The sequence below is a fragment of the Hemicordylus capensis genome, chromosome 4 (genome assembly GCF_027244095.1).
Source record: "Hemicordylus capensis ecotype Gifberg chromosome 4, rHemCap1.1.pri, whole genome shotgun sequence".
NCBI lineage: Eukaryota > Metazoa > Chordata > Lepidosauria > Squamata > Cordylidae > Hemicordylus > Hemicordylus capensis.
In genome coordinates this window covers 11196187-11222712 of record NC_069660.1, presented here as the reverse complement: position 1 = coordinate 11222712, position 26526 = coordinate 11196187, and the positions used below count along the sequence as shown (strand labels likewise).

Here is a 26526-nt window from a genome sequence, read left to right as displayed (position 1 = left end):
CGCTTCCAAAGCAGTTTACACAAAAATAAATAAAATGGTTCCCTGTCCCCAAAGGGCTCACAATCTAAAAAGAAACGGAAGATAGACACCAGCAACAGCCACTGGAGGGATGCTGTGCTGGGGATGGATAGGGCCAGTTACTTTCCCCCTGCTCAGTAAAGAGAATCAACATTTTTTAAAGGTGCCTCTTTGTTCAGTTAGCTATGTTGAAAAAAAATTAACATGGACATTTCAAAAGAGAACTCCAATGTGCCCAGTAGGGATGTGCGAACCAGTTCGACATCAAACCAATTCGATGTTGAACCATTTTGGGTCAGAGACTTGACGTTGAGGTGTACACCCTCAAGTTCAGGGGGTGTTGGCTCAACGGTTTGTGAGGGGTGGTGGTGTCAGCTCAACGTTGAACCGACCCCCTGACCTGTTCGGGGGGGGGGGTTGATTTTTTTAAAAAAAAAATTACTCCCCCTCCCCCTGCCAGCCTCCATCATGCCTTAAATTGCCAGGTTCTGGCAGTCTTTGGCCCTTTCCAGGCCTTTCCCCCATTTTGGTGGCCATTTTGGAGGCTGCCGTGCATGCTCAATAGGCCCCTGCATGGCCACCAGAACGGGCGCGAGGCCTGGAAAGGAGCAAAGGTCCACCCAAAATGGGCAATTTAAGGCATAACGGAGGCCAGCGGGTGAGGGAGAACCTCCCCTGCGGCCTCAGAGAACGCCCCCCCTCCCGATGGGGTAAGTAAAAAAAATTAAAAAGATTTTGTAACCCACCCACCCCCTAAGCCAAACTGAACTGGGGGGGGAGTTTGAGGGGGGCAAAACCAAACTGGCTTGGTCTGGTACCGACTCAAACCAAACCGGGCCAGCCGGTTTCATGCACACCCCTAGTGCCCAGTCCCCGTATCAAATGAAAATGTGTGCCGGAGTCCTGTAACAGTTTAGGGGGCTCTGGCATGTTCCCTTCACTCACTTGCCATGCTCTGTACCTTCTGCCACTCACTGGCCATGCCTCTGTTCACCCTCCGGCCCCCTTTTGCTATCCTTAAAAAAAAAAAAAGAATTGTACAAATAAAACTGCACAGCCCACCAAGGCCTTGGGAGATGACCGCTTCTGAATTTATTAGCTACTTAAGGACATTGTGGTCAATGGGCACATTTATTAGGCAATGCATGTGCTTGATTTATTGGGAGTGCTACTGCATCTTTATCTCTTCGCCATTTGTATAAAGGGTGGGACTAAATCATCAGGATCGATGGGAGAGCTGCATTTCTGAAGGAAATGAGAAGAGGCGCCGAGGCTCCCCAGTCTCTGGGCTGGTGGACCCATATGCCTGCCCCTGCTAGCTACGGGGAGAGGATGGTATATAGAGTCAGAGACATGATTTCTCTGCTTTCTGTGCTTGTACTGCTTTAATATGTGAAATTGTAATAGAGAAGCCCTCTGAGCACGTCTGTTTTTCTCACTAGTGCCTAACTGAGCAAAGACGCACCTTTGAAAGTGGTGACTCTCTTATATTTAGCAGGGGGAGAGCAACTGGCCTTCTCCAGCCCCAGCACAGCATTCCTCCAGTGGCTGTTGCTGGTATCTGCCTTATGTTTCTTTTAGATTGTGAGCCCTTTGGGGACAGAGGGCTGTTTTATTTATGTATTTTCCTTTGTAAACCACTTTGTGAACTTTGGTTGAAGAGGGGTGTATAAATATTCATCCTCGTTGTCATTGTAGTAACTACAGCTCCTCCCCCCCCCCCCAAATTCAAGACTAAAGAACCGGGCTTCCAGGGCAGATGGCAGCCCCAGCATTTGTAGTTCCCACCATCACATTCATTACAGCTTTCGTCCATGTCACTGGCAGATAAGCAGCTAAACTCTTTGGTATTCCCACCAGCATCTAGATATGCTTTCACAAGCTCCTGGAACAGAAGAAGACACCATTGTCTTTCTACGAATACTTTTCATCAGTTTCTTGTTTCCTCGGCTTCATTGCCATGATGATCTCAAAGAGCACCATATGTTCAAGGACATGAAATAAATCCCATAATCCATCTAGTGACACATACTCTGAAGGGCTGATGAGAATGCTTGTGGGCAGGTGGTAGGCTATCTTGCCCCCTACACAGAGAGGGGGGGAGAGGGAGAGGGAGCGAACACATTCCTGTGTTTCTAGTCACTCCAAGTTCATTGGACCATATCACACTAATTTGGGGCAATTAGCTTCCAGTTGGGGCAGTTAAGGAGTCCTAAGGCAGACCCGACACTGTCAAGAATGGATGGTTGTGCTAGCAGAGCTTCCACAGTTTCCCCTACCGATGCAAATCTGTAACGCTGCACATCATGTCAGCCACTGTTTGACCTTGAGCCCCTCCACCTCAACTGTGATGGCCCAACTGGGCTTTTGAGTGCTGATGTCACCATAATGCTACAACTCAGGCACCATTCAAGACAGCCTTTGCTATCATCTGTTCTTATGTACTCTGGAAGAAGGCGCGGGAACCCCAAAGGAGTTCTGCTAAAATCATACATTTCTATTACTTTGACGGCACCAGCCAGCTTGAATAACAAGTGATTCACTTCCCAGTTTGGAGAGCTGATGTCCATGACCCGATTTGGATGAGCCCTCTGCACCGTGATGTGGAATTTCTCTTCTTCTTTCATGCATATTTTATCAGGGAGCTGGAGATATTTGAAGCCACCGAAGGAGCAAGGGTGGCAGAGAGGAGGGGCTGTTCTCTTTTGATGTAAGACTTGCCTGATGGGAATGCAAAAGAATAACCTCTCATCCAACACTATTGAGCTTTCTTGTTCAGTTCAGCATGCCAAAAGAAGCTTTTTTTAAAAAGACGACAGCAATCCACATACATATATTCATGCGAAAGGAGTAAGGCAGCTGCCTTCACAGAAGCATTGTGAAGTAAGCTGTGGTGAAAGGTCAGGTGCTGGCATCTGTTAATGTAATGATGGTGCATTGTTTAAACAGGGACAGCATGAGTTACAAGAGTTCAGATCTGAGCCTTTTGTAACTGTGCTGGATCTCATGTTTTGACCCAAAGTTTCAGAATTTTAGTGTATTTCAAACAAAAGAACAGCTTTGCTGGATCAGACCCAAGGCCCATCAAGTCCAGCATCCTGTTTCCCACTGTGGCCCACCAGATGCCTCTGGGGAGCCCACAATCAGGAGATGAAGGCATGCCCCTTCTCCTGCATTTGCTCTCTTGCAACTTGCTTCTGAGCCTGAAGGCAGCCTGTAGCCATCAAGACTAGTAGCCATGGATAGATCTGTCCTCCATGAGTTTATCTAACCCCCTTTTAAAGCCATCCAAGCTGGTGGCTATCACCACACCCCGTGGCAGAGAATTCCATAGATTAATTATGCACTGTATAAGAACATTTCTTTCTCAGGGCTGGATCAGATATGGCTGAGCCATAATTCTCTAAAGAGACATTTTGGTGTAAAATTGAGGGGTTGGAAGTGAAACGGCAGGACTGTCCTTAGGGCAGGGCGATGGGGGCAATTGCCCGAACCCCATGCTGGCACAGGCCCCACTCTGGGCACACTGCAGTGTAGCCTGCCCTCCTCTTTCCCCCAGTCCCAGCTACTCATCTTTACCTGCAGCCCAGCCGGTGCCGATCTCTTGTGTTTGTGTGCAGCTTGAAAGACTCCCAGGGAAACTGCTAGAGCTCCACCCCTCCCCACCTCTCGGCTGTTCAGTGGTGGGCGGGGCTTCTAGAGAGGCCTCCCTGAAGCCTGAAGCTCGGGAAAGAAGCAAGCAGGCAGGCAGGCAGAGTGTGTCCACCAGCACCAGAGCTCTCTGCAGTCCCTCTGCCCAGCTCTGCCCAGCCCAGCCTTAGTAATGGAGGTATGATGTGATTTCCTTTTGGTGGTTATCTCCCCCCTGTTGAATATTTAGGGATTTGCTTGCCATAGGGCTTTGGTATTGAGCAGAGATGTAGGGCAGGGTGGGAGGAAGATGTAATTTTAAATTGGATTGGACAAATCATTGGTTTTTAATTTTTCCCCCCTTTAATTTAAAAAACCCTATCCAAAAGGTCCTATAAGTGGCTTGCTTCATGGCAGAAAATTACAAAAATGTCTGGAACTGAAGCCCTCCCCCTTAGACCATCATTCCACCCCCATATGGAAAAATCTGCCCTTTGCCTTCATTAAAAAAAAGGGTAAAACGCCCCCCTTTCTGCCCTAGCCTTTAGATCTCCTGTCCTGGAATGACTTGGCATAGGGCTTTCGTACTGAGCAGAGTTGTAGGGCAGGGTGGCAGGAATATGTATATTAAAATTGAAGTGGATTGGACAAATTGTTGGTTAAAAAAAAAAATCCAAAAAGTCGCAAAAGTGGTTTAAAAAAAACCCCAAAATCCAAAGAGTCACATGAGTGGTTTGTTTCATGTCAAAGAATTACAAGAACCTCTGGAACAAACAATATATAATATTTCCTTGTTTGTTTGTTTGTTTGTTTGTTTATGCACTATGCTCAACTGTTTGGCCTACAGCTGCAATAAAAGAACAACTACTACACTATGCTTGATTTGCAACCCAGAAGGTCTGAGAACTGTGAAGCATGTGTTGTGCTTTCTATTTTTCTTCCTTTAGAAATGCATTATATGTCCAAGCTGGTTGGATATGTCCAAAAACCTCGCTCACATTATTTACACTGTATGTCATCAATCAGTATGAATCTGTCATGATATGAAATGTGGCCCCGCACATGCTGATTCGCTCCCAGCCCCACACCCCACTAGGGACGGCACTGTGAAACGGGAGGGTCTAGCTTATCCGTTTCACTGTCATTTCCTGTTGCATGAAAACGGTGATTTTCCTGGTGGCTGCTATGTTTCCCCCCGGAATGCCCATAGAACACTGCTGCATGATGTCATAGCATTAGTCTAACAGGGGCTTCTAGGGAGGAAAATGGCAGCCCAGGGGAGGAGGAGGAGGAGATCTGCCAACAGCATCATTTAGAGAAGGCGGCAGGGGTGGGGGGCTGCCACTACCCTCCTCCCAATGTCTCAGATTACATGAGATTATTCCTCCAAAGCACTTAAGTTACTGGACAGTTTGCTGAGTCTGACATCCATGGTGACTGACATCCAGACTAATAATTTACTGAACAGTACTATCCAGGAGCTATTCTAAAGAACTGCTTAATTTCATTGGCTGACATAATGAGGAAAATTACTCGAAGTCATCCATTGAAATTAAAAGGACACGTTAGACATTGCTGAACTTGTTCTTTTAGTTTTGATGGGACATCCTTGAGGAATTTTCTTCATCATGTCAGCCAGAAAGCCTGCTCCGGAGAAATTTAGTCTGGATATCAGGCACTGAAATAAGCCTTATGTGCCAAGCATGTTGGTGACACAGTAATGTAATCACAGCAAATGCTCTTAAAATACACTGGTTTTGTTCTGTGTTTTGCAATTTAATCTTGAATATATCCAAGCCTAGGCCTTTAGTTAGAACTTGCTAAGAATCTCACCACCGCCACCTTCTTTGCTTCACGTCTTAGTGAAATTTGAAATTGCTCCCTTACATTCTGAAAGCTCGTTGATTCACTTCTGGAAAACATTTGTTTAGAGGGTTTTACCCCTAACTTCAGCTGAATTCTGAGTCTAGTTTTCTCACAGTTTTTTTATTATTGCTGTGTCAGTTTGTATTGTGGTTTTCACTTTTCATGAACTATCACTCTGATCCTTTTTTAAAAACAGAAAAGCAACTCTTCAATCCATCTGTGTAAACAAACACAGAAATCTAATGAAGAGAAGTTTGAACCAATGAGGGGACAGAGATGAAGAGTTTGAAAGCAAACTACAAGGAATAAAGAGACCTGGTCCTGAATACACTCAAGCAAAATCTCAAAACTAGGAATCTGCATGTTGGCGAAAATCACATATAGCTGAAAAGGGAGACAGCCTCTGTTCTGTCGGCAGTTTCTCGTGCAGTCATGCAGTTGGAGAAGGAAAGCCACTGGTCTGGCCATTGATTTCAACCATTCCAATTTATAGTATTTTACAGAGCTTTGCAAGTGTTTAATGGTTTAGCTCTGTGAGCTTCTTTTATTGGCAGCCCTAGCAGCTGTTCTAGTAGCAATGAGTTGTGTGTGTGTGTGTGCATGTGCGTGTGCGCGCACACACATACACAAGCATGCAAGTGAGAGCATCCAACAGTGCAATGTTTGGGCAGCAATGTAACATCAACCTCTCGTCTTGGTTCTGCCCTTTGTATTTTACTCCTGTAGCCTCTCCAGGTCCCCAGAGATGCCTATATTTTTAGATTGCTCTCCTTTGCTCGCACGCTACAGCAGCTGTTTATATTCTCTGTACGCAGAAGATTTCTTCCCTTAATGGAGAGCTCAGATCTCAGCCAGAAATATCTGGGAAAGATTCAACAAGAATCCCAGTTTACTCTCAGAGTCTTTTCTTCACGTCTTTTGTAGCAGATGGCAGAAACACAGGAAGTACCTTAAATGTGTCATTGTAGTTCTGCCCCCCCTTAAAAATATAATATGCACCTTTCATGGACTCATTTGGGAGAATCTAATCATTTCCCCTTGTGATCACAAGCCAGGGATTTGGTCCCCAAGTCAAAATGATCCCACAAGCCAGGGATTCCCAACCTTGTGTCCCCAGATGTTTTACTATAATCCCATCTGACCCAGCCACAATAACTGAAGACCATTGTGGCTGGGGATTGATGGGAGTTGTAATCCAGAAACATCTGGGGACCCAAGGCTGAGAACCCCTGCCTCAAGCTGCTATTTGTCCTGGGAGGGAAGTTCTCTGGGCACTAATAGAACTTCCCTCCCAGGGCAAAGAGCATTTGGGGAGGTGCATTCACTGGGAAAATGGAATGGGGGAAAGAGCTAAAGTTTCCTCCCGGTGTGCTTTGGTTCCAGTTCTAGTGGGATAAGAACATAAGAACAGCCCTGTTGGATCAGGCCCATCTAGTCCAGCATCCTGTTTCACACAGTGGCCCACCAGATGCCGCTGAAAGCTCACAAACTGGAGTTGAGGGCATGCCCTCTCTCCTGCTGTTACTCCCCTGCAACTGGTACTCAGAGGCATCCTGCCTCTGAGGCTGGAGGTGGCCAATAGCCCTCCGACTAGTAGCTGTTGATAGACCTCTTCTCCATGAAGTTATCCAAACCCCTCTTAAAGCCATGGGGGCAGGGGCTGAGGCCTCCAAGGAGTCTTCCAACTCTAAAATACTATGATTCTATAGAGATCCTATAGCAGACGTTCCCTGCACTACCTGAACTAGAAGACTTTCAAGATCCTTTCCAGTTCAAAAATTCCATGGCTTACTGCCCACTCACTCAGCCAGCCATGCACCCAAGAAAGATGCAGCCTCACTGGCTCCGTGGCACTCACCAGCATGTGGATGCTCCTAAGCATGGTGGTGGTCTCCAAGCATCCTAAGCACAGTGTCAAAGCAGCTGCAACCTACTATCATCATTCCTGCCCCTGATGCAGTGCTTAGGATGCACCAAGTCCCCTGCCATTGTTCTGCTCAGTGCTGCAGAGTCAGCGCCCTCACATCCCTCTTGGATGCAGGGCTGGCTGAGTGGATAGTGAGCTTATGGATCTATGGGACTGACAGGAAAAAAGGGAAACACCAAAAAGCCAGAGCTACAATGACACATTTGACACGTGCAGTTTGACCCAAGGACTGCAATTTGACCCAGAGGTCTGTATGTGCATACATGGGCTGAGATACTGCACAATTTTCCATCTGCCTTGTAACAGAAAGTGCATATAGTTGAGCAAAAGTGCTCTTGTGAAAAATGCATTTGCGCAATTCTTGCATATTATGAAAGAGTGATATTTCACAACTGCATGCATGTTTAACAATGGTGATGATGATGATGATGATGATGATGATGATGATGATATTTTGCAATGATATCTATAATAATAACAACAACAATATTGATAATAAAATTCAGCCATCCCAGGGCCTTGGGAAGGACTCAATGTCTGGATAAAACAAACCAGTCAATAACACCTGTCTGACTGTGTAAACAAGAAATAATAATAAATAAATGATAAACTTTGTTAGCCGCCCATAACAAATTGTCCTCTTGGCGGCTTACAAGGTGGATGGAAAGTTATGCATTATAGCCATTATAGACAGAGTGTTGAACATGCTTTTGTGGCATGCAGGGAACTCTTCTGTGCATTCATGGAAGGGAAAGGCAATTTTCAATGTCATTCTTCAGGTTCAGCTCCAAATCCTAGGATTTTTAGAAGTTACATTTCTGAGAAGCTAGTACGAGAGAGTTGGAGGGGGTCTTGTTCACCAACTTGTTCCACCCTCTGCTTAGTGCAGGCAGTCCAGAGTCAGAGCATCCTCCACAGTCTTCAGGTGCACATGAGTATCATTTCCAAATGCATGTGCATGGGACATCCAAGGCAGTCTGTGGGACAGTCCACAGCCTGCTATTTTACACACAGCAGGTGCCAAGGTCTTGCTTAGAACTGTGCAAGCACTGTGTCAGGCAGTTTTATTTTCCCAATAACTTTACATCAGCGGAGGAAAGGCTATTGCAGAGTACAGCATGCAGCCTTCAGGGAGGCCACTCACACAATCAAAAACTGTGTTCTACCCGGGTTTGGGAGCTGTGAGTGCTCCCAGTTTTCGGTTGTGTGGAAGCAAGGTAGGAAGAAAAGCTACCCAGGTTCTCCTCCTCCCTTGCTTCTATACAATCACTTCTAACCAGGTTTTTCTCCTACCTTGCTTCCACACAACAGAAAATTGGGAGCCCACACAGCTCCCAAACCCGGGTAGTCCTTTCTCATGGCCAGTGGAGAAAGGGCAATGGGGTTAGCAGGGAGGAAGCCCTGAAGAGCTTACTTCCCCGCAGGTAGCAGTTTCCTTTCCTTGGGCAGGCGGACCACCCACCCAAACGAGCAGCAGCTGCTGCTAATATCTCCCAGGGTTGGGTTGCCAGGCTGCATTACTCCGTGCCACCCCAGCCCCCAGAGCTCCAATAATGCACCATGTGAGTGTGTGGTGCATTATGGAGATCCCCCTTCCCTAAGAGCACTGCAGTCTGCTAGCTGCAGCTGCTTGCAGCTGCGGCTGACAGACGATTTAAAAAAACAAGGTTGAGGGAGGTGGGTTAAGGGAGGTGGTTCTGTGGGTGCGTTTGCCACCACAGTACCACTGGGATCTGGTCTGATCCCAGCACTACACACACGCATGGAAAACTGGGCTGGACTTCCTTAGCTTGGTTTTGCACGTGTGTGTGAACAGCCTCCATTTTTGATTGTGTGAATGACCTCCTTGTAGAACTTCGTTCCAGCAATGTGTCAATGCTGGGGAGTCACAGGCAATGCAGGTGGTAGGTGCCCCACCCACACTGCCGCATCAGTGTAAACTGAATAAATGGAAAGGATGCACAGGTATTTTTTTTTTAAGTGTGGTTCTAAAGCAGTTGTACAGTTCAAAAATCCAAGTGATGCAAAAGTCATATTTATTATTATATATTTATTATTTATATGATTTCTATACTGCCCTTCCAAAAATGGCTCAGGGTGGTTTACACAGAGAAATAACAAATAAAAATAAGATGGATCCCTGTCCCCAAAGGGCTCACAATCGAAAAAGAAACATGAAATTGACACCAGCAACAGTCACTGGAGGTACTGTGCTGAGGGTGGATAGGGCCAGTTACTCTCCCCCTGCTAGATCAGGAGAATCACCACATCAAAAGGTGCCTCTTTGCCAAGCTAGCAGGGGTTAGCATATGATGTTAGATGACATTAAAAAGTGACAGATAGCAATGGGAAGAGTCAAGTGAGGAGTCCAGGCTGCTCTAGCAGCCGGACTGTGCTCAAGCATCCCCCATTTCTCCTCCACCTGCCAAAGATGCTTCCAAGTCCGGCCAACCCGACACGCACACCTAGGCAGTTGCCTAGGACGCCAAATCTTGAGGGGCACAAAGCAGCGCCAGAATATAGCACTGCCAATTATTCTTTCTCTCCCTTTTCTATGGCACAGTGTGGTGTAAGAATGTAATATGTAATCCTGCAACCTGCTCCCTAAAGTGCCTGCACATTCTGCACCCCAAAACCAGAGTCTTCTTTGCTCATTGGACCTCAGCCTCCAAAAAACAGCTAGCCTCATAAAGCTGCACTCCATCTCCTGGATATGAATTGCCTGCTTCAGCATTCATTTCCAAATGAGTGGTCTTTGATTGGATTTCCAAATTAACAGCAGCATCTTTTCATGTCTGAAATGTTAGAGTTTTGTTCCCATAATATACGCTGAACTCTCTCCCACTGTATCCTCAAACCAGTGCAGGCTAGTCATTCGCTGGTGATCCATGCAGGCTAGTTGTTCAACTAGAGATGTCCCATTCGTATTGTGCCAAATCAGAGGCAATACATGAATTCAACCTCAAATCAAACCACCCCTAAAATGGAGGGTCTGATTCGAGGTTGAATCAAATCAGCCTTGATTCAATGCAAATCTATTTGAGCGATTCACGTTGCAGGAACCATCTTGTCTCTATGTGATTCCCATTTCTGATTGGCTTTCTGGCACTGGTTTCCAATTGGCTTGAGATCCCCTTGCTTTTTGGTTGGCTTGCTCTTATTCAAATCGAGTGTTGGCATAGGCAACTGTGTCCCCATTGGCTGTGGGGAGGGAGCAGGAAGAGAGGCCAAAGGATGGATTTTCAAAATGTATATAAGGGGCTGCTTGGAGGCCATTGCTCTCAGATCAGAGAGGGACTGTAGCAGCACTGAGAGCATGGGCAGGATGCCTATGAGTACTAGTTGCAGGGGAGTAACAGCAGGAGAGAGGACATGCCCTCAACTCCTGCCTGTGGTTTCCAGCAGCATCTGGTGGGCCACTGTGTGAAACAGGATGCTGGACTAGATGGGCCTTGGGCCTGATCCAGTAGGGCTGTTCTTATGTTCTTAGAGTGGTGGTGGTGGTGGTGGTCTGAGCCTGCCTGCCTGCCTAGCCCACAGTGAGGAGAGAGAGAGAGTGTGCCTGCTGGGCTTATAGAAAGTGTGCCTCTCTAATTTTTTGTCCTTTTAATTTGCAGTGCCAACAACTGCTTATATGTCCCCCTTTTTAAAAAAAAAATCAGATTCTAACGGCACCACCAGTGGATTTAACTGGGTGCTGCTTGGAATTTTATTTTATTATTCTTGCTCCTAGACAACCCCACAATTAGTGGCTTTAATAACTGGGGTGCTGTGCCGATCCCCCCCCCCATTATTTTTAAATTGACCAACAGCCCCAATGGCTTAACTGGATGCTGCTTGGAATTAATTTTTCTTGTGTGTTTCCCACCCACCCGCACCCACAAGCGTATTGCTTTTTTATTTCCCCCCCTACAAGCTTTGCTTGTAGCTAGCTAGCCCTCAGTGGCTTTAATAACTGGGGTGCTGTGCTTCTTTCCCCCTCTCTTGTAGCCCCAAGCCACACCTCTTCTTTGCTGCTGCTGTCTGGACTGCATTTTTATTTTTATTTTGTTGCAGGCTGGTGTCCTGTGGCTTCTTTCTGGTGCCCAATCTGCTGATTCTGTTTCCCCCTTCTTTCCCCTTGGATTCTTTTTTGTTTTGATTGTTTGGGTGGCTGGTGCCTGACTAGTGCCCAACTTCCCTCTCCCCAGGTGTTGAGTCCCGATCTTCTCTTGGCTCATGAGTGTCTCTGAGAGCAACACCTGGCAGACACCAGCAGAAGACGCAGCTGGAAACCCCCTGCTGAAGCCACCAGAAGGTGTCTCACAGAGAGAGAGAGAGAGAGAGAGAGAGAGAGAGAGAGAGAGAGAGAGAGAGAGAGAGAGATTGCTCTCTCCTCCCCAATCCCCATTTGCAGTGTGACCCCCGCCCCAACACACACACACACCATCTGAGACTCAGGAGGAGCAGGTGGAAGTCATTCTGCTTGTTCCTCGACCTTCTCAGTGGCAGTGGCAGCGGCCCCCAGAACAGTTGAAGAGGTTGGGCAAGCAGAGGAGAGGAGGCTGGGGAGTGATCAGGGGAAGGTGCTGGAACACCTACTGCTAGTGCGCATTCCACCCTTAGCAGCACCATCACCACTGCTTCCCGATCCAGCAACATGGTGTCTCTGGCAGGGCCAAGTGAGCCAGCAGTTCTGCTTCAGTGTTCCACCCGGTGGTTCATGGAGGGGTTCCTTGGCACCTTACCAAGGGTGTAGGAGGAGCCCACCAAGCCTTGTAGCAGTGTTGAGCCAGTGGCAGGCCAGGAGACAGTGCCGATCCAGATTGGGGCAATGCGTCACCAAGTCTTGCCAGACTTGGCAGTGATTGCCGGATGGTTCCTCTCATGCCTGCCAACCAGCATCCCGTGCAAGAGAGTATTCTCCATGGCTGGGGATGTGGTGACACCTCTTTGCTCACATTTGGATGCTGACATTGTTGGGAATTCTCTCTGGTAAGAGAAACCCTTTTTCATTATAGTAGAGTGCACAGATGCACAACACAGCGGAATTTAGTTAGGCATGCGTGTATGCTGAGAGTAAAGTAACTTGGAGCCAGTTCATAGTTTCAAATCAATATAAGTGGTATTTATTAGAAAACTCCATTCTCGATAGGAAAGTGAGGAGATGGGATCTCTAATCTAGCTAGCTAGCTGGATGCAGATGAATTCTGCATCTCTGCACACATGGTGCAAGGGAGAGGAGCTTGCATGTTGCAAGGTAGAAAGAAGGGAAGAGGAGAGGAGAGAAGAAGTGACAAGGCAGGCAGGAAGGAAATGTCCCTGAGAGTAGCAATCTACATTCCAAAGGGATAGTGTCGGAGCAGTAGAGAAGGGATGAGCAGTGTCTTGATCCTCTAACCCTCTGACTCACTAGTCTGTCCTCCACTGTCATTGAGACAAGAGACAGCGCATAGTCCTTCATTTCCAACAGACATGATGGCACGGCTGGTCTCCATGAAGGCCAACCTTCCCCTGCTGGGTTATCCTGAGCTGGCCATGGAGGGTGAGTGCTCATGGTCACCTCCACCCACTGCAACGTCACTGGCAGCTCACCCCACGCTGTCCAACCCCTAACCCTGATGTGTCACAGTCTGCCCGATGTGTCACAGTGTGCTACTGACACATGCAGACACACATGCACACCACTGCCAAGGCCAATGATGAGATATGAACTAGTGTCCTGATCTAACATAAGAACAGCCCTGCTGGATCAGGCCCAAGGCATATCTAGTCCAGCATCCTGTTTCACACAGTGGCCCACCAGATGCTGCTGGAAGCCACAGGCAGGAGTTGAGGGCATGACCTCTCCTGCTGTTACTCCCCCACAACTGGTACTCAGAGGCATCCTGCCTTTGAGGTTGGAGGTGGTCTGTAGCTCTCCGACTAGTAGCCGATGATATACCTCTCATTCATGAAGTTACCCAAATCCCACTTAAAGCCATCCAGGTCACCACATCTTGTGGCAGATAATTCCACAAGTTAAACCCATGTGCCAGGCTTTTAGCCGGTACTAATCTGAGGTTGTGGTGTTATCTACACAGAGGGAGAAGATTATGCTGCTTACACTGTATGCTTACACAGGAGAAGAAGAGGAGAAAGAAGACTTCTTCTCATGGTAGAATCTAGAGACTTTTTTTCTTGTCATACAGACCTGCCACTGATTCTCTTTGGCAGGCAAGATGAAAGGGAGAGAGGTTTGATTTTCTGATTTTCTCAGCACTGAGTAACTAAGTATAATATGCTTGCTGTGATTAATGTGCAATTACTTGCTGTTAACTATCTGATTTTGGTTGATCTCAGTTTGACATGGGCAGAACATGGCAGAACTTGGGTGCCTGCCTGCCTGCTTTCCTTGAGTTGCACTGTGCGATGGTGTTGTGGTGATAAATGGACAGTGGTGGCTCTCTGTGAAATATTTCTTGGTGATTGCTGTGATGAGCTCCATGTCTGGTTTGGAGACTAACCTGTGCTTCACTCTGCAATCTGCATTTTGCATCGCAATGTTTATTCAGTCAAAATGTGGCTGAAAACATTGTTCTAGTTGAACTTTTGGCTATGCTTGCTGGTTGCTAAGGTGCTGCTGTGGCAGCTATTGCAATGCTGAAGTAAGGAGTCATAGTTGTGTGTGAGAGAGCAACTTGTGCCAATGATGCTACTTCAGTGCAGGCACTGTGGCTGGCAGTGGATTCTTTTTTTTTTTTTTTTTTTGGTTGGTGTTGCCATCTTTGGACTCTGTGTTTGACAAATGTGTTGTTCTGTGCTGGGAGGGACTGTGCGTGCTTCTGTTCTGCAGTGTTATTTTTCAAGGCAGGGTTGCAAGATGTATTCACTCTGCTTGTTTCACTCATAGGGAACAATGGGGAACTTGAATCACCCCATTGTTCCCAATGCGTAGGTCCTAGGGACACCAAAGTGGGTTGGGTGGTAGGGCATGATGGGTTAGGGTTCGATTTGATTCTTCAAACTGGCCAGCAGTGGCTGGATGTTCTGACAAATTGATTCAAGATTTTGCAATTCGATTAGAGGTCGAATCGAATTGCAAAAAACTATCTGTGCTCATCTCTACATTAGACCTCATGAATGAGCAGCCTGTGCTGCTCAAATTAAAGCTCGATCTCTTCACTTCTTGGCTTGGGTGGGGTGCAGTGGGGTGGGGGTGGGTGCTAAGTCAAACTTCACCTAGGGTGCCCCAAACTCTAGGGCCAGCCCTGGATGCTTCCTGCAGACTCTGCTGCTGCTTCCCACAGAGTCTTTACCAATGAATGCAATACTCTTCTGCAACAGTGCTGTCAGATTTCCAGTTCTGAGGATTTTCTCCCATTCTGTGTAGGCTTCTAAATATCATGTGACTCTTGGCAACAGAGGATATGTGCACAGACAAGGAAAATACACAGGTGTGTGTTGCACTAGTACACGCTATGTGTGTGAATTACACTTGCGTGCCATTGTGCAGTTCTGAATTTTCCTTTAAAGACGTCCTGCAGTCTTCCCACAGTGGATTCCAACCTGTGATTACAGCCATTTGGAAACTAAGAAAGGGGATCTATTAATTAACTATCTCAGGCCACCTGCTGCAGCAGGGCTCTCCTAGGAATCTGCTGGGATTTGCTTTTCCTTCCCCCGCTTTCTATCGAGCTGGTTTGAAGCCACCAGTGGAAACAGCAAATATTAGCTCAGTGGCGCGCTGGAGGCAAACTCAACAAATTGTGCCATTGCTGAGCAAGCAGTTCCTGACAGCAAAAAAAAAAAAAATCGAAAAGCAGCAAAGGAGGCTTATGAATATGGATAAGCACGTAGCCTCAGTCCAAAGGAAATGTTACCGTAGGAAAGAAAAATGTCGCTTCTTGAGGCACCACCTGTGACAGCCTTCAGGACAGAACGGGTTCAACTGCTTCCTCATGGCCTGCTAAAAACACTGCAGAAGGAGCGTGGTCTGCTTCTGAGGTGGCAAACCTGTGCCAGGACTGTACCACTTCAGCCTGTCCGCACTCTAGTGGGGACTCACACAATGGAATGCCAAATAACTTCTCACCAAAAACAAGAAACACAACCCCGCCACACATACAGTCATTCAGGAAAAACCAGCATGTGAGGTAGAATACAAGGCTAAATTTGCAGGATATTTTTTTTATATGGAGGAGCGTTCAGACATGCGAGTTCCAAGCTGAGGTCTGAAGTGGTAGAGTCCAGACACAACAAGAACAAGGTCTAGATGGCAACCAATATTGTTAGCTAGGGGAGAAAGACATCTAGCAGGACACTGCTTGCCTTGGCCCTCTGCATCCTTAAGCCCCACACATTTAGGACCACATCCTCTCATCTGTGTGTGCCCCATACTCCTCTTTCTAGCCTACTTTCCAGCAGGCTTACGAGATCACCCGGCATTCCGTGTGCGTGTCTGTGTGTGTCTCCAACCATGTGTGTATCTCCCCCATCAACTTCGCAACGCCTGAACCAATATGAACCAAATCAGGTACAGTTGTAGAGACACATAGGGACACCTAAGTGGTGTAGTATGTGATGATGTCATCCACCCCAGTTCAAGATGGTGGACACACAAACCTCTGAGGCACAAGTGGGCTAACTTGTGAACTGCCTAACCAGTTTGAACCAATTTGCTACAGCTGTAGGGACACATAGGGATGCCCCAATGATGTAGTTTGTGATGAGGTCATGCAGCCCAATCCAAGATGATGGGTGCATGAATGTTTGAGGTGCAAGTGGGCTAACTTGTAGACAGTTTGAACCAAATTTGGTACAATAGTAGTGAGTGATACACAGGGACACCTCAATGGTGTAGTTTGTAATGATGCCATCCACTCCAATCCAAGATGGCGGATACGTGAACGTTTGAGGTGCAAAAGGTCTAACTTGTGGACCACCTAACCAATTTGAACTGAATTTAGTCTAGTTGTAGGGATAGTGAAAGGAAAGTATGCAAATTAATTCTTACTAGAACAACTTGTTATTTTAAAGAAATGGGCATTAAGGAATATGATACAATAATGAAGAAAGTGCCCTTCCACACATACTAAGCAACAGTTGCCTGTTACAAGACCTGAGGTTCTGGCACGATCACCTTTCAGCAACTCACACTGACCTCACCTCCACGGACTGCATTCTGAACTGAAACATCTCTATACTGTTTCCAAAAGAACTGGAAAGATTGTGATCCTTATGGACGGATAAATTGAGTGCTTGCATGCAAGTGGGATGTATTGGAAGACTCAGGGTGACTCACAGATATGTCAATGTTCCAAAAATCTGAAGAACAAATCCCAAGGGGGCCAAATCCCCCCACAACTGCCCCCATGCAAGTCAATAAAACAGAATGTTCGTGAGCTCAGAGTACAGTTAACAGACAAGCAGATGAGTGAAACTAGCGCTACTCAGTGGCAAGAGGCGGAGAAGAGCTTGAACAAAAAATGTGGAGAATTTCTCAGCTTGAAAAACAATCCGTAAGGACAGTCACAACTCCTTCTTCTAGGTATCAAACCTGTTTTAGTTTTCTCACCAGTCTTTCATGGGTTTGTGCTTCTTTGGGGGAAAGGGGTCTGACTCATGCGTGACCTCTCCTAAGGAACAGTGGGGGATGTTGTGCAGTGAACAGTAGCGAAGCCAGAGAATGGAGGCCTGGGTTCTGACCCATCCCTGGTGGCCCTGCCGTGTGCGCACTACATGCACCAGAGACTCCCCTTGTGTTTGACGTTACACACATGTGGGCATGGCCCAATCGTTGGAGGTCCCGCACAAACCCTCCAGAGTGCATCTCTCCCTTACTGGAGGGAGAGAAAGGGAAAGAAATGCACCCAGGCAGCCAACAGTCTCTGGGAATTGACTCCAGAGATCTCGCATGACCCCTCCATGGCTCATGGCTGGGTTCTTTAAAGCTGTCCACTTAATGGTGGCTCCACCCCTGACAGTGAATCTGCTAATCTGCTGATTGTTGTCGTATGTGTGCACGCACTCACACAACCACACAATAAACTAACAACATTCAGCATTAGATATATCCTATTCCATGACCCCTGTACTGCATCATTTAGTTGCGGGTCCATACTTGTGCTTTCATATTGTGAAATGGATACAAATGTGCCTTGGGGCTATATGCCTTTTCTGTCGTTCTGAAGCAAACATACCACAGAATGAGTGGACAAAGAGCAGCAAATACAGGTTCCATTTGGGGAGGGTGATCTGCCCTTCCCCACTTTTAATGAGGACTCACCCCATTTTTGCTGCCCCTGTTGTTTCTATCATGGGAGGGGGGGCATGAGGCAAAAGGAGGCAAAAGGATAGGCTTACTGGTGTTGGCCAAAGTGGGCTTCATAGTTCACCGTGATCAAATTCCCCCTCAAAAGTTCTTCCTGTAAGAATTCTTCCTGCATCATTGTTGTCAATGCCTGGGACCTCTTTCCCAAGTGCCCCCACCCCAACCCTGGAAATGATGCTCTATAATGATATAGCATTTTCAGAGGGGCATCCTGAGGAAAATGGCATCTACCAACCAGCAATCACTTTGAGGAGCATGGACACTGAAATTAGCAGATAGCAGGAAACAGGGGAGGCCGGTGAAGAAGGTTGGCCAGTTTTACCCTCACTAAAAAAACCAGAGCAAAACTCTGAGCTGACAGCATCCCCTTCAGAACCTTTGGCTCTGTAGAGAGGAAAAGCAGGATATGATGCTGGGAAATAAATAAATAAATGAATGAATGAATGAATGAATGAATGAATAAATAAATAAATAAATCTTAAAGCACTGTAATCATAGCTGTGTGGGTTCATTATGGAAAAGGCAAAACAAAACCACAACAGGGCAATACCTTGTATGGGACCAACTAAAATGTCTGCAAGTCATGAACAAGCTTTTGAGTTCTGCAGGATTCTTCTTCAAGCTGGATGCTAAGCTACATACCGGAAAGGAGTAGGGGGTAAGGGGGAAAATGCTATTCTGGATATTGAAGAGGCACTATGCAGACAAAAGAGGTCCTACTCAGGGTATGCACCAAAGCAGTTTGCCCGGTTCGGTTTGAGTCTGGACTGGACTCGAACTGGAGTGGGCACATTCAGTTTTGGCACACCGAAAGAACACACTTGAGTTTGAGCAGGTTCGAGGTTTGAATAGATAGATAGATAGATAGATAGATAGATAGATAGATAGATAGATAGATAGATAGATCGGAATAACTCACCGCCGGGTCCAGGTTGTAATGGTGGCCTCTGGGAGAGGTTCTGCTATGGCTGTCAGGGGTGTGTGTGTCATCTCAGAAGTTTCCCCTCCCCCCCACCCCCTCCTCTAGTCCTTTTTGGGCCAGTTTGGCCCATTTACGGGTCTTCCCTGCCCTCTACAGGCCTGGGTTGCCTGGCACACAAATGACGAGTTTGAATCTGTGATGGCCTTCAAAATGGCTGTCATGAGCAGGCAGAGGGATGAGAAGGGCCATAAACAGGCTGAACCAACCTGAAGAGGACTGGGGGGAGGCTGGTGGGGGAGAGGGGGAACCTTCGGGACACCCCCACATGGCAGCAACCCCACCCCACCCCCAAGACTAGCATTACGACCCAAACCCAGTGGTGAGTTATTAAAAAACCGCCAAGTTGGCCTGGTGTGTTCAGCTCTGTTTTTCTCAAGGGAGAGCCTTCAAACAGGCCCAGCTCGATGGCGAACCAGTTCAAACTCGAACCGGTTCGCACATCCCTAGGCCCTACTAGGTTAAAAAAATGACTAATTTGCATGTTGTGTCAAAGGCTGCTGGGGTACAAAACTCTCGTGTGCATTCTCTCATTTTTGTTTTTTAAAATATAAAACCTAGCTGTCTCTCTAGAAGGAACTCTTTTCTTCCAGTGTTCATAAAGAAGCAGAGATGCTCCTTAGCTATCTGCCTTGGGAACTATTAGTCTAAGCCAATTCCGTCTTTTTTCCAGCATCAGTTATTATTCACGCTCTGTTTCATGACCCACAAGCAAGAGACGTGATTCCAAAACCCAGTGCATGCCATTAAGAGCTTGCAATAACACTTTCCCCAGTATATTTTAAAACTTTGTTCTTAATTATCTTTCCCTCAAATGAATGCAGCGGTCGCTCCTGAATGCATGTTTTTAATCCAAAGAAATGCCCAGGTTAAAGGGTCTGTTTTAATTAGTACTAATGACTCAAATCTTATCAACTAATGGAAGAACAATTGGGTTTAGGTCTGTGCGTGGAAGCCATGCAAAGATGAAGTTTAAAATATAGCTTAATGTGGAAGGTTGCAGGTGATTGCAGAGGGTGCGGAAGGTATATAAAGAGTGCAAAGAGACATGATTATCATCTTGTCCAGGGGCAAATCTTGACACAGAAGTAAACCTTTTAAATCCCTGGACAGGTCTGAACAATACGGAAAAATTTGCCTGACATGCTGTGCAAGGACATATCAGCAAAGTAATGTTTGTTGTATGCAACTTGCACAAGGGTGCCACACAAGAGTAAGTCCATTATTTGCAATGGACTTACTTTTATGCAACATCATTTGTGCAATTTGCATAACTTGTATACACACAACATTACTGGGCTGATGTAGCCTTGTGCTGTATGTCATTTTTATTTTATTTTATGTTGATTTTCATTTTAACTTTTCATCATGATGGCAGAGATTGTTATAGGTGTATAGTGTATGAATAGAATATTGATTTTGGAAAAAGAACAAAAAGAATGAACACTTTTCCAGGACAAATATAAGATCTTCTCTGAAAATTGGTAAACTCTTGAAACCCTTATGGATTTTTGAAAAGTACTAAAGTTCAAGTGCAAAAGGTGTCATTATCATGTTTGCCAGTAAATTATCCCCCAAATGATTGTAAGGAGTTTTACAATGCCGACAATTTTGTCCAAAGAGGAGAGACCAATGTACTACTCAGTACGGAGAATGGCTTCTGTTTTGCACTGATCCTATCCATGCATTCTCCCATGTTCTCCTATCTTCGCCTAGAACACTGGTACTTTGATAGAAACCTTTTTGGTGTTTCACATTCAAGTGAGACGAGAGAACGAATGACACAAGCTGATGATTACTCAGAAATCCTTTATTTCAAGTCTGTTCATGAAGCTTCATCAATTGTTTCTCTTAATCGAGAAGAATTTTGGCCCACAGAGAGTAAACGACTGGAGAGTCACCCTCAGATTTCTGTCTCCCTCCCTGCAAAAGTCTCCTCCTCATCTTGCTTATGGAATTCAAACAGTTCAAGAGTTAGCCTGAGTTCACATCCTCAAGGAAAAGACTCACCTACCAAGACCAAGCTTGGTTTGGACTAGAGGTGTGGGACTCATATGCTGCTGTACCAAGTAGGAACAAGCCAAATTATATATAGCATTTATGCTTTAACCCCATTCCATCCATGAAACCATTGCCATGTACCAGGAGTGCTGATGGACTATGCAGATATATATTCCCCCTTCCCCCAGAGTCATTAATCAAATATGGCTTGACCCAAGAGTTGAAGCTGCATCTTCACAGCTATATGGACACCATTAGATCTATAATCTCCTTTCAGTATCAGACTGTATTTGCAGTACACTGAAAAATCCACCTTGTGCATTTAGGAAATGTGAACTCTTTCTCTGCAATATATTATAGAAATTTTACCTGATTCTTTGAAAACAAATGCAAGGGACAGGGTACAACAGATTAGATACGAAATGTGGTGCCTTTTATTGGACCCACTGTGTTGGCAGAGTAGCAAGGTTTCTTGCCAAATGGGGTCCTTTGTTGATCCAGTAAAAGGCATGGCCAGAACCATTTTGGATTCTCCAAATCTTTCCTTGGAACCCACACAGCACACACTTTGGTAAACAAAGTTATGGGATGCTGCTCTGAACTACTTCAGCTGCAATCCAACAGTGCAGCCAGTCCAGTGGAAGTAAGTAGGGCTCTCCCATCATTAGCCTGAAAAAGGAAGGTGATCTGTAAAATATAAAACTGTGTCTGACACACAGTCAGAAATGGGAACCTGATACTTTGTGGGATTCTGGATGTCTCAGACTTACTCTTGCTGGAAACCTCCTTTTATCTCAGAGCTGTAAAGCGAAAATACTGTCTGAAGAGTTACACTGGAAGTTTTGCTGGGCTGTCCCATTGCAGAGTGCCGGTGAAAAGATCCAATGTCTGAATATGAAAATCTCCCCATATATACAGAAGTAGCTGCAAGTCAGGAAGGAGAGTTTTGCCCCCGCTTGTTTCTGCCATACTTGTCTTGTGGGTATAATAAGTACTGAAATAGGTCAACCACCTGCAGCCTGAACTGGTACAGTCCCACCTGTAGCCTGAAATAGTACAGTCCAGCACAAGTCCAGTACCACGTGATTCTTTTTATCATGGATAAACACCATGGACAAACACATAGTCTTTTGGCCTTCTTTTTCTATTCTTTCTTTATGAAGCATAATTCTAAGGATCAGCAAAACTTATGTTGGGTTTTTAATTTCCATTCAAACATTCTGGGGGAAAGCCCTTCCACCATCCCAGACTTCACTATGCCTTACCTGTTGTGCAAAAACACATCAACAAGACCCTTAACTCAGAGCCAACGGCTCGAAAGAGCTTCTGCTCAATCCCACGCCGTTAACTTTGCTTCTTAGCTGACTTGTTAGGGGCTGAGTCTGTTTATTGATGCCTCTGTTGGCACTTTCCTTAAAGGAACACAGCTGTGTTCTTCGGAGTATATATGACAACAAATGCCGTCATGCTATGGATAAACTTTAATTAACCAGTCCCGCCCCTCCCACCCACCCCAAAGAGATATAGAAGATGAGGATGGCTTAGGCAGGTGATGCGACCTTGGAAGGGATTCCCGGAGTTTCCAGGAACAATTCATGCGCAGACATTATGGTAAATTATTCATAGCGACCACCTCCAGCATTCTGCTTTGCCCCTTCCAAGTGGACTGAAATCTATTGAATGGGATGCAATTGATTCCTTTTCAGAGTCGTTTCATCCTTAGATCATCCCCGCCAGCCAAGGTGGGAGGAACAGCCCTACAGTGCCCAACAAGCAAACGATGATGAACATCCAGAGGAAGATTCTGTCGATGACCATTGCAACGTACTTCCAGTCCTCCTTCACCTGAGAGAAGAAAAAAGAGAAGAAAGGGCTTTGACCAACAATCACATCTTATTTGGAGTGCATCGGTGGTGGTTTAGTCAGCACAGGCCCAGTTCAAACAATCTGGCCTAGAGGAAAAGTCCTTTGCATAGTGGGGATTGGGTCCAAACCTCTGGAATATGTCACCTGCCACCATACCAATGATATCAAGCATGAATCAGTGTATTGGGCATACAGTGTACATGGCATTTGCCCAATATCTATTGGCTGCCATTCAGAGTAATGCTGCACTAGTGCAGGGGTGAGCACTTGGGGCTGGGGATGATGGGAGTTGTAGTCGAGCAACAGCTGGAGAGCCAAGGCAGCCTACCCCTGCATTAGTGCAAGGGTGTTGCACTAGCTAATTCCACTAAGCTGGGAGCTTGCATTCCAAACTAGTGTTGCGCCCATCCAACAGGGTAGATTTCAACAACCTATGGTGCACCTCCTGCAGTGAAGCCACTTCCTCGGTCCATATATGCTGTAGGGAATGGCACAAAACTATCTGCAGCCCTGATTGTGCAAGTGCAATGCTTTCACAAGTGGACCAAGACCCGTGTAAATGTCTGAGCAACTTTGAGCATCTGCTCAGCTACGTGACCTTCTTGCATGGGCTCACCTTTCTTTGTTGGGCTGGTGCAGCCATGTTAATCTGGAGGCCAGCCAGTACTGTTGCACTTCTTATGGGAGAGTTAAGTACTGTGGATACATGGTGAGATGTCTGCACACATTATAAGTTAATTGTTCAATTTATTGGAGGCACATGCTACTGCTCCTGGATTAAGCTCCGTGGATTAAAAAGCACCTTGTCATCAGATGCAATGGCCTCAGGAATACGGGATAATTTTACTATGCCTTATAGAGTATGATGAAAGACAGGGAAGCCATTTTCTAGAGCAACTTCCATTTTCTCATTCTGGGGAGCCCCACTCTTTGGGAAAAGCCAGCGTGGAGAGCCAGCGTGGTGTAGTGGTTAGAATGCTGGACTAGGACCAGGGAAACCTGAGTTCAAATCCCCATTCAGCCATGAGACTTGCTGGGTGACTCTGGGCCAGTCACTTCTCTCTCAGCCTACCTACTTTACAGGGTTGTTGTGAGGAGAAACTCTAGTATGTAGTACACCGCTCTGGGCTCCTTGGAGGAAGAGTGGAACAGAAAATGTAAATAATAATAAATAATAATAAAAGCTTCAGGAGCTGATCTTCAGGAGCCACGGGAAGCTGAAAAGGGAAGGAGGATCAGCCCTTCTTCCTTGGAGAAATGAAATTTGTTATGCAAATAGAAAATGTGCTTAGGAAATAAACCATCACAATACTGGGCCTAATGTTGGAGAACTTCTGGCTGAAAACAGTGGGAAAAGGTCAAGTTAATGCTGAATATTTTTTAAAAATTCTCTTCTGGCTATCAAAAGGTCCATATATTTTTTTAAAAAAACAATTGCTTTGAGCAGTAGTTCTACCAAGGGACACCCTGTCAATCAAATGTCTTCCCAGCCATCCTTCTGTACGTTTGGGAACGTCAGGTTTTGCTGTGCTGCCATGAAGCATTCATACCATTCCATGGAACTACTGACACTCCAACCTACAGTTCTTTGGTTTAACTAAGGTTTAACTTCTGGAAAAACTTCACCAGACATATTGAATCTTTTTTGCTTTTCTCAAAAGCATCCAGATGTTTTGCCTGAAGAGGTACCTGTGTTTAAAAATACGTATTTATGTATTATATTGTAAAATAAAAATTAAAAAAGCATACAGTGTGCAAGTTCAAACATCACAGGGAGTCATGGTTAATTTGATCTAATATTAGCTAGTTTGTATGGGTGGGTTCAGATGTAATGTGGAACCGTGGTTTATTTTGTCTAACTGTACTTAGTGTTATTATCCAAAACCATGGCCCTTCACTAACCACAGTTGTTGCTGTTGTTGATGATGATGATGTTGTTATTAATAGGGATGTGCATGGTCCTGACCGGCACCGAGGGGGGGGTCTCCCTTTAAGGGCGGGGGGGGTAGAACTTACCCCTCCCGCCGCTTCCCCCCCCTCCGGCGCTGTAGTAAAATGCGAAGTTTTGGGGGCGGCAGCATTCTTCGCTGCCGCCCCTGCCCCTGTCGTCGCCTGCAAGTCTTTCTAAGAGCAGTACGCATGCCTGTCACTGCCATGCGCGTGCGCGCCACCTACGTCACATGCGCGCTGCGTGTGACGTAGGTGGCGCGTGCGCACGGTGGTGACAGGCGCGCGAACGCCGCCGCGCGCACATGCGTACTGCTCTTAGAAAGACTTGCAGGCAACGACGGGGGCAGGGGCAGCAGTGAAGAACGCTGCCGCCCCAAAAACTTCACATTTTACTACAGCGCCGGAGGGGGGAAAGCGGCGGGAGGGGTAAGTTCTACCCCCCCGCCCTTAAAGGGAGACCCCCCCTCGGTGCCGGACTGCTGGACCGGTCAGGCTCCGAACCAGTCCGGAGGCCTCCAACATGTCCTCCGGACCGGTTCGGCCCCCCAAAACTTCGCATTTTACTTCAGCGCCGGAGGGGGGAAAGCGGCGGGAGGGGTAAGTTCTACCCCCCCGCCCTTAAAGGGAGACCCCCCCCTCGGTGCCGGTCCAGACTGGTCCGGACCATGCACATCCCTAGTTATTAATTTGATTTGTATACCGCCCTTCCAAAATGGCTCAGGGTGGTTTACAATTAAAACAAACCACTAAAACAGTAAAGAGCTAAAACAAATTAAAAAACAATATAACAATTAACTATTTAAAAACATTTTAAAACAACAATTAAACAATTACAGTGATTAAAATCCCGAAATCGGGTTTTTAATTTTAAAATAAACCAGATATTAAAACCCCCAAAATTTAGGAAGCTGAGAAAGCTTGAGTGAAAAGATGAGTTTTCAGGTGTTTTTTGAACATTGCCAGAGATGGGGAGGATTGTATCTCAGCAGGGAGCGCATTCCACAATCAACACAATTCCATAGTTAACGTTGGGTACTCTAGCCAAGGTTTGAAGTTGGCTTGTCAACCTAGGTTATGTGTAATTGTAGTTCGGTGTTATGTCTGATTTGACCTATAGGCTAAATCTTGGTTTGTTTCTTTAATTCCTCCCACCAAGGGCTGCCACTCACAGAGATACTCGTCTAGAGCAGCTATGAAGCAGGGCCACGCTAGGCTGCAACTGCCCCTCACTGGTGCCTGCTTGAAATTGCCTCTAGTCAGTCTAGCAACTCTTTAGACTTTTGCCCATTGTGAGGGATCATGGGAGTTGAAGTCCAACAACATCTGGGGGAGCCACATTTGAGAACCCTGCTTTAGGTCATTCCATTCTTTGCTTAGTTACAACTTTGCTGAAACAGTTCACCATTCCTTCTAAATGCAGAGGCTTTTAGCCAAAGCAATTAAAGACCTCTGCCAACTAATGGCAGACAGATCTAATGTATCCTGTGGTGATTTTCACCCTGAAGCAAAACATCACAGAAGGTGAAAAAGGGGGATCAGTTAACAAAATGTGAATGTAAGGTTATTTGTCAAGTCCAAAACGCTTCCTTTCCTTTAACCACTTACATCACCGTCTAAATACTTCGCAACCTCACAGATGCTTTCAACACTGCAAAATACATACAGCACGTAGAGGCGGTTCTCATACGCAGACTAACCCAGGCTAGGGAAGCCCAGCCCGGGTTACGATGCGTGTGAGAACCACCGGGATTGGGCCTGATCCCGGAAGGACAGTGCCGCCTAGTCCAGCTTTGTAGCCCAGCTTTTAGCCTGGGTTAAGGGCACGAGCCCTCCCTTGAGCCAGGCTCCACGGCTGTGTGACTTTGTGGCCTTCTTGCAGCCCACGCAGCCACAACGACGGGCACCTGGTGCACCCACCTCCTGGGGGCATCCCCCAATGCACTCAGTGCCCAGTACATTGTGGGGTACATGGAGGCCGGGATGAGTCATCCCGTCTCT

At 46.3% G+C, this 26526-nt stretch overlaps 1 protein-coding gene across 4 annotated transcripts in view; it reads right to left on the bottom strand.

Annotated features, from left to right (window-relative positions):
- Positions 1 to 20503: 20503 nt before the first annotated feature.
- The window catches only part of CHRNA4 (cholinergic receptor nicotinic alpha 4 subunit), a 93969-nt gene continuing 87946 nt past the window's right edge, over positions 20504 to 26526 (bottom strand). For all 4 annotated transcript variants that reach the window (XM_053250496.1, XM_053250499.1, XM_053250497.1 and 1 more), the window contains one exon: positions 20504 to 22557. In XM_053250496.1, coding sequence (XP_053106471.1) covers positions 22432 to 22557 — 126 coding nt within the window. In that variant the 3' untranslated portion in view covers positions 20504 to 22431. The remainder of the gene's footprint in view (positions 22558 to 26526) is intronic.